The sequence below is a fragment of the Pelobates fuscus genome, chromosome 3 (genome assembly GCF_036172605.1).
Source record: "Pelobates fuscus isolate aPelFus1 chromosome 3, aPelFus1.pri, whole genome shotgun sequence".
In the NCBI taxonomy this organism is placed as follows: Eukaryota; Metazoa; Chordata; class Amphibia; order Anura; family Pelobatidae; genus Pelobates; species Pelobates fuscus.
The window spans coordinates 145,392,693-145,410,735 of record NC_086319.1 but is presented as its reverse complement, the minus strand read 5'-3'; the positions used below and the strand labels follow the sequence as shown (position 1 = coordinate 145,410,735).

At 39.3% G+C, this 18,043-nt stretch overlaps 1 protein-coding gene across 2 annotated transcripts in view; it reads right to left on the bottom strand.

Annotated features, from left to right (window-relative positions):
* HMMR (hyaluronan mediated motility receptor) overlaps positions 1 to 18,043 on the bottom strand; it is a 64,949-nt gene that overhangs the window by 23,693 nt on the left and 23,213 nt on the right. Inside the window, exons 7-14 of one of the 2 annotated variants that reach the window (XM_063445281.1) lie at positions 14,000 to 14,111; positions 13,224 to 13,289; positions 12,492 to 12,565; positions 11,314 to 11,400; positions 10,719 to 10,807; positions 2,845 to 2,931; positions 1,976 to 2,154; positions 1,743 to 1,891 (exon numbers count right to left, since the gene is read on the bottom strand). In XM_063445281.1, the coding sequence (XP_063301351.1) occupies positions 1,743 to 1,891; positions 1,976 to 2,154; positions 2,845 to 2,931; positions 10,719 to 10,807; positions 11,314 to 11,400; positions 12,492 to 12,565; positions 13,224 to 13,289; positions 14,000 to 14,111 (843 nt within the window). The remainder of the gene's footprint in view (positions 1 to 1,742; positions 1,892 to 1,975; positions 2,155 to 2,844; positions 2,932 to 10,718; positions 10,808 to 11,313; positions 11,401 to 12,491; positions 12,566 to 13,223; positions 13,290 to 13,999; positions 14,112 to 18,043) is intronic. The other variant, XM_063445282.1, reaches the window with a different exon arrangement.

Below are 18,043 nucleotides of genomic sequence, written 5' to 3'. Positions count from 1 at the left end.
TTTTTTATCTTATGGAATATTTACCATAGATGAGCGCATTACTATGTTATTAAATAATAGGTCACTGTATCTTTAAGACTGACTGTTTAGTCGATCAGACTTTGTTTATATAGTACTTTCTAATTAATTAATGTTATTTAACCTATTGCATGGGTATATGTATACAGTTTAGCTTGCTGTACTAGACAGGATATTTAACCCTTTTATGCTATTGAATATCAACTAGAGATGAGTAATACTATGTGATTGTAGAATATATCACTGCATCTTTAAATCCTGATCCTATACTTGAGTAGATTCCATGTCGTGTTTTTAAATGTCACTGATCTGTTTTAACATGTGATTGTAATCTTTCATTAACTTAATTGGTTTTGGGGTTATTTAAACACTGCTGTTATGCTGTATCCATTATGCATGATTAATGCTCTCAGGAGCCGAAACGTTGCACTTATTTTGGTGAGGTGGTGAACCCACGAATAAATTCACCTTCTATGTCCCGGAGTGCTGCCTGTGTTTCTCTTCTTTGATACTACATTGGTGGATTCAGCAGTGTCAATCCTGCACACAGAGCGCCCCCTTGGTGGAAGGCCGGAGAATGTGCAGGGTATTCTGTCTTTGTTAGTCACAGGCATGCAGTCACGCACACAGTAAAAGCCAGACAGTGTTTGTTTGTACACACACACACACACACACACAGTGGGCTGGAGGAGGAGTGGATTCCCTGAAGTCCTTCCCTGGAGCCTGTTAGTTGGCGAAGCAGTAACAGCAGTGCGTAAGGGCCGTATTAAGCCCCACCCCAGATTTTGCTTAGCTCCGCCACCACTTTCCCTCTGTGCGGCCAGTTCAGCTGGTCTTTGCGTGTGTGAGCTGTTCTGGCCGCCCGGCCCCCTAACTACCATGGGGCACACACAGCCCCCAGACCACGTTCATGGCACCCCCTACCTGGTGGCAATCGGGGCAAACCGTCCCCTCCTTTGTACGCCACTGGGGTGGACGTGAGTGATATAAGATTAGACGACAGAGCAAGAAGGTATTAATTACATATTCAAATAAAGTTTAAGAAACAAATCGTAACATTATAGGTTTGATTGCTAACGCAATACGTTTGTGTAAGAAAATGGGAAAATTTAAGATATCGGCATACCAAAAAAAAACAAAAAAAAGTATGACTAGGTAATTTGTTAATCATGTGAGATTGTAATTATCCAGACATTAATTGAGTCAGCAGGACTAGTAGTACAGTTAAGGAAAATAAAGATAATTTCATGTCTCTATTAGAAACGCCAACTAGAAGAGATTTGTCTGGATCTTGTCAGAATTAATAATGTTGACTTATTTTCAGGATAGCAGCATTTGATTAGAAGAGCACAGTGTTTGGCCGTGCATGCCTAGTTCCTAGCCATTGCTACTCATTGATAAGCAATGGATTGGAGTAGATCATGGGCGATGTCAGCTTGGATGCTGTAGGCTGTAGTGTTGTCCTAGCTCTAGAAACTATTTTAGTATTCATTTATTGAGTATGAGTACTCATTTATTACTTGAGTTTTCCCAGATGAAAGGGGAACCAAAATAATGATTGCCATTTTCAGGTCTCTAGGTTCCCTTTAAGAACAAGCACTTTAAGGAAGTCCATCATAAAATCAACAGCTCACAAAACCAGCAATTAATATTCAAAACGGAGACTGTATTTATGGCAGCAGACCAATACACTGCGTGAGTTCCGAGATCATACCACCACATACCTCCTCGATTTGTAATTTGGAACGCAGTTCCACCTCTTGCTTCTGTAAAACATAAAGACTATCTTCTCGTTGACTTAGCTTCTGTTTTATCAGTTCAAGCTCTATTTTTAAGCTTTCTTCTCTTGCATGACTTTCAGTTAAAACATTTTCTGGAAATTAAAGTGAAAATACATATTACAATGTATTCAAAATACTTTTAATGTGTTGGTGTTGCTAATGTTCTGCTTAAGTACCCTTGTTTTCCATTTGTTTCCTATATTTCTCTTCCAGCTCTTTAATTTGTATTGAGAAGTCTTGCTCCCTCTGAGTAAGTAAATCCTTCTGCACGATCTGTTCTTGTTTTTTCTGCATCAGTAGATTTTCTATTAGATCTGCATCCAATTTATATTTTTCAGCTTGAGCCTTAATGTCCCTAAAACGATAAACATATATTTTTGAGCTGCTACAGCACATGCTAAAAATGTGACTTTAGAGATTTAGAACCATTTAAAAAAGGTAATATTTGAAGATACACATGATTGAGAAAAAACAGATATTATTCCCTCATATGAACCTATTCTGCACAAAATCCTTTGGATTTTATTCTCAAGCAACATCTGAGCTAGTAGGCAACAGGTGAGAGGTATTTTGCAGGTATTCCGATCAATTTAGAAGCGGGTTTGCAAATTAATGTGAATAGTACATACCTTGAAAATATAGGGCCTAAAATGATCTAAGTCTTTTATCCATACAAGCATTGTGCACAGAATACAATGTTTTACATAAATTTAGATTGAGGAGATCAATTAAAGACTAAATTAAATAAGCTACACAATTAAAGCATTTCAGCAAGCAAAAGTGCTTTAGGGTCTAGAGTGTTCCTTTAAAGCTGTTGAGCATATAGTGAATGTGCAGAGAATATTATTCAAATCATCTGTATACATTCTTATACTACTCAATTGAATTAGTACGTATTAATCAGTGATGGTTCTTCTGTCATTTATTTAGTTTATTCACAACAAAACTATTAGGTGCACATAACCATGCAATATTGCACCACATTTGTAGACTGATCACTACAAAGTTGAGTTACAATATTAAATTTACCATCCTTAGGCTTTACCTCATTTCTTCCAAAATGTTAGCTAGTTTCTTCTCGGTTTCATCTTTTTCCACCATCAGATTGGATTTTTCATTATTTGCAGCCATACTGAGATTAGCATGGTTAAGAGAGAAGTGAGACACACAGGGATTACATTTTGTACTGAAGATAATTCTAGCATACTTATTAAAAGGTGTGATAATTAATCTTAAACCCAACTAAGCTTTAAAAATATGCTTGGTAAAATGTTAAAGATTGACCTATAGTAATTTAGTATCTCCCATTGTGAAGCTCTGCAAGTAACGGTCTCAGGTCAGTCACCAGCCAAATCTGGTCACGCAGTGAGATAGTTGATTCGCATCGATTTAGACCAGGGGTGCAGAAATGTTGTAAAACTACAAAATCATCATGGAAGCTGTATTTTATTAAACATCAGGGCACCCCTGACTTAGACCGTATATGTTGCCTTGAAAGTACATATAGGTAGTTTATGAAAATCCCATTTCATAAAATATTCTAGATAGGAAATTTTGAAATGAATGTTATAAAACGACACTCTACACACTTCGTGGCAAGATAAAAATCAAATCTAAGAGTTCTAAGAGTTGGGAGGTGGGGCACAAAAATGAAGTTAAAGGAGCACTATAGTGCCAGGAAAACAACCCCCCCCCCCCTCCCGGCTCCCTCTGTGCTGTGGAACTCTCCACCCCCTGTCCACGTCCGATCCAAATGCACAGCAAGAGCCACTTGCGCATTCAAACCGCCTATAGGAAAGCATTACTCAATGCTTTCCTATGGATGTCCAGCGTCTTCTCACTGATTTTCACAGTGAGAATCGCGGAAACGCCTCTAGCGGCTGTCAGTGAGACAGCCACTAGAGGCTGGATTAACCCTCAGTGAAACATAGCACTGCTATGTTTTCAGCTGCAGGGTTAAAACGAGAGGGAGCAGGCACTCAGACCACTTCATTGAGCTGAAGTGGTCTGAGTGCCTATAGTGGTCCTTTAACAATAAAGTGCATACAGGTTTTGATTGTCTGTTTTTCATAAATTATATTAGAGAATTTACTTATTTTTTAACCCCTTAAGGACACATGACATGTGTGACATGGCATGATTCCCTTTTATTCCAGAAGTTTGGTCCTTAAGGGGTTAAACAATAACAAGTATTAAATACGGTAATGGTACTAGAGAATAAGGGAATACAATTAAATATTTTATATATGTCAATTAAATTTAACAGTAATATAGTAACACAACTAAAGTATTCAATAGAGATAAGCATACTTATCCCCACAATCCCCTAGGGCTGATCACGTCACAATCTATTGCGAACCACGTTACATTCCTTGATAAGCTTTTTACACATACAACCCTCGTTTTAATAAAAGAATTAAATTTTTAAACTCTGTAAAAATTACCTGTTATTTTAGTATTACTATTAACTTGTTTTGAATTTAGATGTTAAATAATTATGACGTCATTTTGGCGCCAAAATTTGAATAAATGTATTGCCTATATAAACTAATTTACCAGGTTAATGTTTTTATTGCCAGTTGATGAAGCCCTGTGTTGGCAAAACGCATTTTGGCTGTTTTTAAATGCTTTTTATTTTGTACCATTAAAGGAATATTGGCCCCTTAACCTTGTGTGCCATATACCTTTTTACAAACCTATTTATTTTATTTTTATTAACCTGGTCATCAAGAATATTGACGTGTATACTCATCCAAAGAATCCTGAGGTGGGGATTATACCACCCACGCTATTATAGTGAGCAGTATATCCTGCTCACTCAAATGAGAGTATAATACCATTCTATTACAACCCTTTTACTTGTTATATACAGAGAGCACTATTGTTTTTGTTGTATTTTTCTCCTCATACAGAGAAAACTTTCACTTCAAGCCACCTATCATCAACCACCACCTACATCCTACCAGTGGGAGATCAACGCCACTGAATGCTAGCTACGCCTGAGCTTGTACTAGCTCTCCAATACAATTTAACTACCTCAGGATCTGAACTACAAACAGACCCATACCATATCTAATTTACCAAAGTCAAGTTGGACTTCAATTTATGTCTCAATATCAGGACTATTCTATTTCTCGCTCTGTCTTGTGTATGTAAGTATACTATTGAAATCATATCATCCTATTGTGGCGCAACCTAAATTGATCTCTATTGTATACTCTTCTCTGTGATGGTCTGTGAGGGAACATCATACCCTTAGGTTGCAGCCAACCCTCAATTTATTTCAAGCTTCTAACTGGCCACCAAGCGCTGATCCAACAACTGTCTGCCCACAACTAAAGTATTGCATAAATCTATATTCCATATTTACAGATTATACATATTTCATATTGACTTGAAATATAGTTTACTTTCAAATGCCAAATGTATAACCTCTGTAGTAGAAGGTAAAGTAGAGGATTTCCAATACCAGGTTAATGAAGATGTGGTAATCAGAATATGGCCTATACTTATTTTATCAACTTAGAAATTGTTTGAATAATCCTATTTCAATTGTAGGACGTAATGACAGCTGGGTTAAATTTATGAATTAGTTTGTGTATATTCTTTCAGAATGTTAATTTAGGACAGTACCACCACGTGTGAGCCATTTTGCCCAAACCACTACAGTCTCTCCAACATTTATCTGGTATATCAGAGTTAATTTTATGTAATCTCAATGGAACTAGGTATCATTTACAGAGAATAAAGCAAGTCTCAAAATGACTGGCACATTGTGTAATGCCTCTCAAGGAATCAAGGAAAGCGGTAAACTGAGCCATAACTACAGTGCCTTGTGAAAGTATTCACGCCCTTGGCATTTTTCAGGTTTTGTTGCCTCACAACCTGGAATTAACATGGATTGTTTGAGGATTTGCATCATATAATTTACAGAACATGCCCACAATTTTGAAGATTTTTTTTTTTTTTTTATTGTGAAGCAAACAACAAAGAGGACAAAATAACAGAAAAAGTGAATGTGCATAAATATTCAACCCCTAAAGTCAATACTTTGTAGAGCCACCTTTTGCGGCAATCACAGCTCCAAGTCGCTTTGGATAAGTCTCTATGAGCTTGCCACATCTTGCCACTGGGATCTTTGCCCATTCCTCCTTGCAAAACTGCTCCAGCTCCTTCAAGTTGGATGGTTTGGCGCTTGTGAACAGCAACCCAAGTCTGACCACAGATTTTCTATTGGATTGAGGTCTGGGCTTTGACTAGGCCATTCCAACACATTTACAAGTTTCCCCTTAAACCACTCAAGTGTTGCTTTAGCAGTGTGTTTGGGGTCATTGTCCTGCTGGAATGTGAACCTCCGTCCTAGCCTCAAATCACGCACAGATTGGTACAGGTTTTGCTCAAGCATATCCCTGTATTTAGCACCATCCATCTTTCAATCAACTCTGACTAGTTTCCCAGTCCCGGCTGCTGAAAAACATCCCCACAGCATGATGCTGCCACCACCATGTTTCACTGTGGGGATGGTGTTCTTTGGGTGATGTGATGTGTTGGGTTTGTGCCAGACATAGCGTTTTCTTTGATGGCTGAAAAGTAAAATTTTAGTCTCATCAGACCAGAGCACCTTCCTCCATACATTTTGGGAGTCTCCCACATGCCTTTTCGCAAACTCAAAATTTGCCATTTTATTTTTTGCTGAAAGTAATGGCTTTTTTTTGGCCACTCTACTATAAAGCCCAACTCTATGGAGCGTACAGCTTATTGTCGTCCTATGTGCAGATACTCCAGTCTCTGCTGTGGAACTCTGCAGCTCCTCCAGGGTTACCTTAGGTCTCTCTGCTGCCGCTCTGATTAATGCCCTCCTTGCCTGGTCCGTGAGTTTTGGTGGGCAGCCGTCTCTTGGCAGGTTTGCTGTTGTGCCATGTTCTTTCCATTTGTTTATGATAGATTTGATGGTGCTCCTGGAGATCAAAGATTTGGATTTTTTTTTTTTTTTTTTTATAACCTAACCCTTGGTCTTCATGACAGCGTTTGGTTAGTGGTGCCTCTTGCTTAAGTGTTGCAGCCTCTGGGGCCTTTCAAAAAAAGGTGTGTATATGTAATGACAGATCATGTGACACTTAGATTGCACACAGGTGGACATCATTTCACTAATTATGTGACGTCTGAAGGTAATTGGTTGCACCAGAGCTTTTTATGGGCTTCATAAACGGGGTGAATACATACGCACATGCCAATTTTCTGTTTTCTATTTCTAAAAAGTAGTGTTATGTATATATTTTTCTCATTTCACTTCACCAACTTAGACTATTGTGTTCTGATCCATCACATAAAATTCAGATTAATAAAAAAAATTGAACTTAAGGCTGTAATGTAACAAAATAGGTAAAAAGTCAAGGGGGTGAATACTTTTGCAAGGCACTGTATATTGTGTGCCCAATTCTTTATTTCCACGTTATAATATATTCTAATTTAGTGGTAGGCCTGGAGGAAATGAGGAGGAAGAGAAATTATTTTTTTTTCGATTTGAATTAAGGAGATTCATTTTATTTTTAATTTAGTAACTTCAAATGATTGAGGTTTCTTATATGGATCAAACACATTAAAAACATTCTTTTTAGCTTATCTATTATTAAATTAAATTCTGGCAAAATATGATCTCATAAGCTATATTTATCTTTTCAATTACTAAATGACCGTGAATTTCCTAAAAAGAAATCATCTTAAGTTAAAATATAGAATGGGAACGCCAATACTTGTAGGTTTAATGGAGGTATCTGAGAATTTAAAATGGATAGTGGTAGAAGCTCAAAATTGGAGGATGGTGTAACCCAGGGCTTGACAAAATTGCTTTAGATCTAGGAGCCAGCTTAAAAAGTTAGGAGCCATTTTTTTTCCCAACAATGAAAATACAATCTTAAAGGAACACTATAGTCACTAGAACCACTACAGGCTAATGTAGTGGCTCTGGTGTCTATAGCCTGTCCCTGTGGCTTTTCCACGTAAACACGGCCTTTCCAGAGAAAACCAAAAAAAACAAGTCGCAAGAGAGTGCTGAGGACGGACAACAGCTCATTAGCCTGCCCTTTGGCAGAGAAAAGGCAGTGTACATTGCTGCCTAGTAACATCTCTAGTGGCAGTCACTCAAACGGCCACTATCTACATGGAGGCGCAGAATGCTCCCCAAAGAGATGCATTAATTTAATGCTTCTCTATGAGGAGATGCTGATTGATGCAGCATTTTACCGTGCATGCTTAATAGCTCCCAATGCTTTCCTACAGGATCATCAAGATTGATGTCTCAGCTATGGAGACAGGCATGGCGTTGGGGAAAAAAGGTGAGTAAAAACACCATTCCCAATTGATGGAAGGGGGAGGCTGGTGACCTAAACATATACATTCGCTGACTGACAGACACACAAAGAATTATAGATACACACAGTCAAACACACAGAGACATACACACGATAGATACACACAATGTCAGATACCCACATTTAAAAAAAAAAAAAAAACATAATTTTAGCCACCCTCCGGTTTCCTACCTTTTGGGTTCAGGAGGGTGACTTTCCTGGGGTCTAGTAGGACTGGGCAGTAGGTGGTTGCAGTAGGGCTAGCTGCGGCTGATGGGAGTGGGCTGCCGCTCTTTTCAGACTCCCCCTCCTCTTGTATCTCTGTTCGCCGGGAGGAAGTGAACTTTAATTACTTTCTCCTTGCTCTGAGGCCGCGCAGGGGAGGGGGCGGGCAGCCGGCTCTGCAGAATGGGAGCAGGTTGGAGACGTGCACTGCGGTACAGGCGCGAGCCGGAGGCATACTCTGGAGTATGGGGGCGTGCTCAGTAGAATCGGAGCGGACAGCAAGCAGAGCAGATTTTACAAGGTGTCCTGCCAGCTTGTGGTTCCCCTGCGCGGCCTTAGCGCCGGAAGGAAGTATTTACAGTTCCCTTCACTTCCTCCAGGTGCTGGGGAGGACAGAGAGCTTGCACGGCGTTTAGACAGGAGGAGGAGGGCAAGGGCTGACAAATCCCAGACGCCAGGGCAAAATTCTTAGACGCCATGGCGATCTAACGCCTGGGATTTGTCGAACCCTTGTGTAACCGTTTCATAAAAATACCCCATTGAGGGTGATTTTGTTTGTAGGGAATATGCTGTTAATATTTGGGTGCTTATTTGGAAGTAACCATAGTATTTTTTTATGGACTTGGGTTGTATTTTTTCAGTTTCCATTTCTAACCAATGTGGACTGTTAATAATCAAATTAAATTTAAAGGCGGAGGTAGCATAATAATATTTCTGAAAATCTGCAACACCATAGCCAGAATTCAATTTGATGGGTTGTTAAGTTGTTAGGTTTACCCTACTTGGTTTATTCTTCCATATATATTTGGTTATAGTTGAATGAATTTTGTTGACAGATGTAACTGGTAAAGTAACAGATAAAGGGATTGTTCTAAAGTAGTAGAAGATTTTTGGCAGAATGGTCATCTAAATAGATGCCAATCTACCTAACCAAGAGAGTTTGAGTGTACACCATCTTTGAGTTTGAGTGTACACCATATTTTTCTATATTTATATATTTTTTCCATATATATATATATATATAATACTTTTTCCATATTTTTCTTAGTTTGATACCTGTCTGATTTATATTTCCCCCTTCACACTTAGTATTCCTCTGTATAGGGGTTAAGGGGGGGGAGGGGGTAGGCAGGTTTTGTAAATCCGGTCTGCATACTAATAGAGCGTTCTTTATATAGTTCGCCCTTTAAGCCACCGTGTACATGAACAATAAAGTTTATTTGCGTTCCTCCGTGGTTGCGCGTGTGCATACTAACCACGCATGCGTCATGACGTATGACGTTATGCGCGGTGACGTATGGACGCACGCCGAATCACGGAAGTGGACAGACGGACCGGCAGACTTAAAAGGAAGACGATGGAGGAAGATGGAAGAAGCTCCTGAGGAAGTCTGACGACGAAACGCGTTGAGCATTGGAATATTGACGACCCTTTGGGACCCTGTACTGTGGTATCAGCGGTTTTATTGTTTATATATGCTGATCGTTTTCTTTTTTATTCTTGGGCTATATGTTATGGACTTGGTGCACTTTTGGTACTAGTACCCTACATTTGAATACTTGCACTTTGCACTTTTAACATCTGCACCTTATTTGCCCAGTTCAGCATTATGTACTAGTGAGCTGCTATACCTATGGGTTCCTGTCTAATATAACTTGAGCACTTGTTATTGTGCCATTATTTTATCTACTTCTGTATTAATAAATTACTATTTTTATTTGGATACCAGTATATTCATTATATGGTTCTTCCCCCCACACATACCTATTTAGTGATTGTGGCGCCCTGTCAATCTGTATATATCTTTTGTTCATTATTGGATTTGGAGTGTCCAATTTACAGAGGCTAGCCTGCACTTGGTTTACATTTAATCTTCTTTCCCACTCACCCACCTTCCTATTTTCTTGTTTGTACACCATCTTTCCAACTCGTTCTGTAAGTCAGGCCAAGCCTTTACTACATTTATTGAATTAATTTTGGTTAAATATTTGCATAAATTTATACCAAGGTATTGAATAATGGATTCTCTCAATTTTAAAGGGTATTCTCCTCTGTCTTTACAGTTAAAACCATGGAATATAAAATGAAAGGGCCTGTGTTAAGGGAGAATGTTATAATCTGATGCTTCACTAAATTCTTTTAGAATGGAGTGAATTGGTTTACTAGATTTGTTTGGGTTTTTAATAGATAATACATCATCTGCAAATAAATTAAATTTAAATCTTTTAATAAATTTAATATCCATATTAAAAGGAAATTAAAAATATATCGTAGGGGAATAATAAAAGATTTTTCATTTATTAAAGCCATTATTTTCTTTCTAAAACCAAAAATAAAAACTTACAGTTGTTCTTCAAGCAGAGTCACTTTTTGCAACGTTTGCTCCAACCTTTTCTCAGAGTCAAAAAGCTGATTTTCGGTTTTCTCTTGTAACTAAAAATAGTTAAAGAAATAAGATTGTTGATTAGAACACTGTGCATAAAAACAATTTGCATAAAGCATTTGATTCAGAGTTTGAAATTTAGCTAATTAAGCATTTTTCCCCAGTCAAGTAAACACTTTTGGGCACAGCTGTAACTCTTTCAGATCAAATTAGATTACAGGCCATCATCCCAATCTAGACCCTCGAGACCATATTCTAATATCAAATGTCCAGGCAGGGCTCTATAGGGATGCAAATTCTAAAGTACACTCCAGTAAATAATTATTTTGACATAGGACTTTTAAAAACTGGTTTGTTGTAACAATATTTACATCACTGGTCTTTAGAAATGTAAGCCCAAGAAATAAAGTAAAAAAATACAAATAAAAATTAGCCTTTTAAATAATGTCTTGCTTAGCTTTAGCTTGCTTGACTATAATTTCAAATTACAGGGACGACATAAATTAACTTAAATAAAAAACAAAAAAACATAATAAAACACATTATCTAGTCTTACCAAACATTGATCTGACAATCTATTTGTTACAGTTTGTAGTGCAATATCACATTCCTTTAGTTTCTGTCTCATTTCTGCAGAGACATTCTAGGAAAAGGAAAAAAATAAAAAATATGGACATTAGTGACCATTAGACATTAGCTAACTATGAATAAAAGGAAGAGAGGAAACTAAAAAAAAAAAAAAAAGGGGGAGGTGGAAGGGGAGCGGAGCCTGACAGCCGCGCTGAACGGTAGAACATATTGTGGGCTCCAGGCAAACCGCTCTGAGATAGCCGAAATTGGCAGTTTTAAGCCTAACGTTTCATTGCCATTCTACCTTGGTAGCAGATGGAGATCACAGCGGCGAACTTACTTTTGTTCCAGACCTATTTGCAGTGCTCCCGAGGGAGTCAGCCGATCCCTTAGCATGTTACTGCATAATACTCCCGCAGTATCTCCTATCTCTCTCCCCAGTCTGTGAGGGATATCGCAGCACCTTCAACTTGTACTAGGGTAACAGGTCGTCAGTGGTATACCCCCTGAATCAACAAGCCTACTGAGACCATCGAGGCTGCAGAGTAACAAAGTCACTACACACACACACACACACACACACACTGTCCATGCTGCTGGGCTGGCAGCACCTTGTGGGACTATATACTACGTATGGTTGTTATTGGCTGACTGAAGCCCGAGTATTTCCCCCATGTTTAACGGGTCAAATTTATATTCTGATAGAGTTTATTTTTTGGGCTACTCCTTGTCTGCGTGTGGTTCATTTTCTTTTAAGTTGACAAAGTGGGCTCTACACTATTATTTTCTGGTCGGTTATAATTCTCCCATGGGGTCCTGTGGGGAGCGACACCTACTGGCCACCAGTCAGTTAACCCTTACACCACTCTCGAATACATGGCGGCTAAGGTAATCATACATACGAGTTATCTAAGCACACTAATTAACGTTTAACACGCTAAACATGTCTTAACTATACCATGCTTTCAATAGTACCACTACATGTTACCCTAGCCCGATTTGTAATCTTGTACTACTATTATAAAAATTCTGCTGTTTCTTGCAATGCTACACTGTTTTCCACTCTGTGTCATGTTCATGCTTGCGGATGCGGTTGTGGCAAGGCAAGCTTGTAGTTAATTGTGGACAAAACACACACGAAGACCAATTACAATGTAATTTTACCTTTAGCTGCTCTTGGGAAACAGACATCTGTTCTTGAACAATTGTATGATCTCTCCTTAATGCTTTAATTGAGCCTAAGGAACAGAAGTAGGAATATAAAAGAAAAAAGGGAGGAATTCTCTGTTTTAAGCATGATGCATTGATGTAATTTGTGAATTGGTTCGCAATAATGTGGAGCTTTGTGTGTCAAGCTTTATTTGGGGAATTTGTACATGCTCAGTATGTCTATTCTGGACAACTCAAAATTCTGACGGTAGCATGTTTTTTTTTTCTTTTGGTGATTTTGTTTGATGTTGATAATGTACTTTTAAAAAAAAAAAAAAAAAATCCATTTAAGATAATCCTGGTGGAACTCAAGTTACTAATTGCAGTACTTGGTGTAAATTTTTTATATTAATTTGGACTAAAGGCTTTTAAAAAATATATATTTATAGAATGTGACTGGTTTTCATTATCCCCATGGACAAATAGGATTTTAGTGGCAAGACCTGATGGATATCGCTTTATCATTATTGAATTGACTGGTAATCAAAAAGAACAGCAAACACTGCATTGTTGATTTGGGTTTCTTTCTGCTTTGTAACAGGTCATAAATGCATGATAAAACCAATTTTAAATGATATGGCTGAGTGCAAAGTCACAAACATTACACTGCACAACATTGTTGCTTCAAAAAAAAAAAAAAAAAGGGGGGGGGGGGGGGAGAAGAAAGAAAATAAAAGTAAATCTTACTCTGTGCTTGATCCAGCTCCTTCTGCAAGCTTTCACGTTGCATATTTGCTACATGATGGTTCTCCTCTGAAAACAGAGACCGGATAATGAACATCAAATATTTTTTTCTCAAAAGCAGGTCTTTGCAGTTAGAATCAATACAAGATAATAAATAATTGAATTTTGCTAAATGGATAAGAACATCCTAAAAAAAAACAATAAGCAAGGCTATATATGCATATATAAACAATCACCATACAACAAATTGTACCAACACCATAAAAGTATTTCTTCAATCTATTACAATCAGTGCAAATGAGTATGTGTACACATGGCATCCCTACTGTATACAGCTATTGGGTAGTACTGTAACCCTATTGTATAAACCTGACTGCCATTCTGGGGTCAATAGGGAATTTTTTTCCTAGTTTAGTTTGTGTGAAATTTGGAAGTGCTTCAAAGTGTCTGTTTTTTGCTGTTGATCCAAAAGACGACAAAAATAAATGCGAAGAAGGCTGAACTTGGACGCATGTCTCTTTTCTGCCTGTGCAACTATGTACGCAAATGAGGCTGTGGGGACATGCATAGATGTGCGGTTTTCAATAAAAGTTGTTGTTGTTCTCCCCTTCACTAAGTGGCATCTAGTGCTTGTGAAGGTGGGTTATGATCGCTGAAACGGCATTTCTTCCAGACTGGAAGGACTGTAGCAGAGATACTCAGCCATAGTATTGGAGCTCTGCAACAGATGGCAAATACTAAAAAGACAGTACTGGCCACCCAAAGTTTACAAGTCTTACCCAGAAATACTTTGTTTTCCATGAGAGCCTCTAAAGTTGCTGTAGAACATTCCAAATCCTTTTTAAGTAAAGTAATCTGTTTTTCGAAGGTTACTTGGAGACAACTTAATTCCTGCAAAACAAGTTAAAGAAAAAAAGTATGCAGATCAAACAAAATATTTGTTATGGTACTAGTATTATAAAATTTATATGCAGGTTAGTTCATAAAATGCTTGTTTGTTTATTGTGCTATGGTCATATTAAAATAACTTCTGAATTTCTATGATGAACGCATATAATATATATATATATATATATATATATATTTTTTTTAATGTGACAATGCACATAACTGCAGTCACTACACATCAAAATTTATCTAAAGACAAAGTTCTAGTCGCTAGCTCACCAGTAGATGTGCACATTAAAGGGATACTACATGGCTAAGAATATAAAATTTGTATTCATAGCACTATCGTTCCCATGCGGCCTCCCCTCCTTTCTAAAGATATAGCTAAGGCACAAATTACACATGTCCTTCTAGCCATACCAAAAATTGTGGCTGTTACAGGCTGAAAGGTTAGCTCAGTGGTTCCCAAACTTTTTAGGTTCCAGGCAACCCAATATTTTTCAAGGCACCCCAAGTCAAAACAAATTTCTAGGTTGTATAACTGTACAGCGCTGTGGCTTATACTGGCTCTATAGTACAATGTATATTGTTGGTGTTTGATTGAAGGGTTGCTTGCATATAATTTTAGTGTTTGATTGCAGGGGAATGTTTGAATGTAATGTTCACTTTTTTATAATGCTTTATTTTTGCATTGCATACATGCTTTCATAGACATTACAACAAAGCTTTTGAGAGTGATATAAACAGGAGGTGTTGTCGATGGAACTAAAATAAGAAGACATCAGAAGCATTATTCTAGGAGGCAAAAAGAAAGAGAAAAGTAAGAGTATAATAGAACAGGACTAAGGAACATTTCTGGGAAGAGATACCCCTGGGTAAGTAGAGTAGACTATTGTAGTCAGCTAGTAAGACAGGTTAGAACAACATAGTCTCAGAAACTACATAAAGGGCCTGAGGATTGCTCAGCCTATGTTGAGAGATGGTGAATGCCTGCTGCTACGGTCAGCCATGTTATGAAGGCGCCTCCATTCGATCCAGTAATATTTTCACCAGGGTGGTAATCGGAGCTTGTTGTAGCAGCCCCTGGGTCGTATAGGCCAGATTGCATAGGGTTAGGCAGACAGTGCTGGAGGTGACCAACTGTACGTCTCTTGAGGCGGGTCGAGGTGAATCAAATATGAAGGTCTAGGCAATGCGGAATTACCTCCGCAGTATCTTTGCACGCCTTCTTCTCTGCAGAGTCCCTTTGGGGAACCGCTGAAGACGAGTAGGTAAGCCATGTCGATGGACAGGACGACTTTGTGGGGCTTTGACTCTGCCATCAGGAGGAGAGGCAAGTCTCCGATCTCCGAGCAATCAAAAGCCAGGAGGAACTGAATCTCATGCCGGCAAGCCATTGTAACTCCTAGGCCTCAACCCGTCAAGTCACCAGTTGTCTCGTTATTGTCGTCTGGCTCACCGCTAATATTCACCAGTGGGGACCAGGATATCCCCCACCAGTCCAGAAAGGGGAAGGGGTGGGGAAACAGGGCTCTTTGTTAGCTAGCTCCAAATCAAGCCTGAGGATCGTCCTCCTCTATACTCCTGACTGAAACTGCAGGCCACATTGAAATCTCTGTAGCCGCCGTCAAAAATAACTCTACTGAACAGCTGAGTATTCCCCGGCATTATAAACATGATTGCTGCCAAAAAAAATAAATAAAAGAGCAATATAGCTCAATTTCGGTCTTTATAAAAGATTTACAGGAGGAGGTCCAGCTCCATGCTGCTGTCTCAATCGACTGCCAGGCCCCGCCCCTGTAATGTTCACAGTTTGTATATAATATTTGTGTTAGATTCAGGGGGTCAAGTCCTGAAAAAAAATACAAATAATAAAGTGTGGGAACTCACAAGATCCAACCCGCCCCTTCCTCCCCCCAAAAAATTATACTCAGAGAGGGGGTTAGTAAGACCATTGTTTCCCTGGTGGTCTAGTGTCCTCGCCAACGGTGGTCCAGTAGGCTGTCTCTCCCGTCTGCAGCTCCGACGGGTGTGAGCTGCAGACTGTGCTGTATCTCGCGATATCCAGAAGTCAGAGCATTGCCGTGGTAAGCCGCAGCAACGCTCTGATTGGCCAGAGATCGCGAGATACAGCACAGTCTGCAGCTCACACCCGGCAGATCTGCAGACTGGAGAGACAGCCCACTGGATTCGTTTTTTTTTTTTGCAGACTGTGCTGGCTCCCTCACCGGGCAGACGGGAGGTGCCTCACACCCGGCAAGCCGTCGGGCCCCCTCCCGATGTTGGGACCTTGGTCACGGCCCAAGGACCTGACCAGTCACTCTGCTGCTAGCCCGAAGTAGGGCTAAAAGCAAAAAATAACTACCTGCCCACAGGGCTGGCCTTAAACCTTTAGGCGCCCTGTGCAAAATATTTTCACAGTGCCCCCTGGCCACTTCCTGTTCCGTGTCTAGTGCCAGTGTTTGTGATTTCCTTCCCTCACTGGTGTCTTTCACCTGATAGAGATATAGATATATATAGATACATATACACACACACACACACACACACACCTCCATACTTGCATCTCTCCCTCATTTCCCATCACCAATTCTAGTTTATCCCATTTGTCTCTCTTTATATCAACACTTTCCAAACCGTGTCTCGTCCTACTTCTAGCCCAACTATCTCAATTTTATATCCACCAATCTCTCACTTATCACATCACCCCAATTTCTAACCACGGTTGTATCCCCCTGTGCTTCCCCCAGTTCTAATCTCTGTTGTCTCTCCATTCCCTCCCCGTCTCTTCCTCAAGTATTAACGCTTTTCTATCTACATTATCCCCCTGTCCCTCCTCAATTTCTAAACTCTATTAGCCACATGACACCCACTTAATCATCAAAGTCCTTCTATCACACAATCTCTATTTCCCTCATAGTGTGCTTTTCTCTCACCCAAAATATGTCCATATTGTTAACTTACTATTTTGTGCTGGACAGGAGTGTTCGGTGTTGATCTTCGTGTGCACTCCCCCGCCGAGCTCCTCAGTGGCAGGCAGCCATTCTCTGTGTGGGAGTAGAGAGACAGAGCATAACTCCGCCTTTCATGACTCACTCTGCACCAGGTAAACTCCTATGGCAGTGTGAAGTCAGAAATCCCCTGTGTGCACTCTGTCTCTGACTAACAACAAGGAAGATACTGCAGGGAGAGTCCTGGCACCTTGCAATCTCTAGAACAGCTTGCCTGTCAGTAGAACTTGCAAGCTGTGTCGGCCTCATGGCGCCCCTATTGTTATGGGCAAATGCAAATATTACAAGTTTTAGAATGAAATGTTGTATTTCTTAAACTGTGTACTTTGTCTTTAAGAGATATTGCAAACTGACAAGGTGTTAGAAATGGAACATATTGTTTTTCATAGATGTTTCTTTAAGCAATAACCTCAGTGCATAATATGTTTGCGCCATTTTGTCCCAGACGAATTACAATAATGCATAAACAAGCTTCAAGGCTATACTACGACTCTTTCAGTACACAATATACTGTGGTAACCCCAAGTTAATGGAACTTCCCCAAATCTGGGAATCTCCCACGACTGTGCACTTACATCTTAGTATAAACAACAGATAAGCTATTCAGACTTTAAGATGCCATCTTGAACTAAGTCAGGAAAATTTCCATGACGTGTGCACCCTTTAGTTATGGCCTTGTATCTTTGCCAAAGTAAGAGAGGTCCTAAATTGATTTAAAGTAGACAAGTTACTTTTTCATATATGAACTATGGTGACTCTAAAATGACGACACTTAAGGTATAAATAAGTGTACTTTTAAATGTTAACACACAGAGGAGAGACTTGGAGACAGACGCTGCTCCATCTTAAAATGACTGAGAGGCTGACATGATGACATGTTCAGAAGGGTATGTTAACCTATTAATGATATTTGCAAGCATTTAA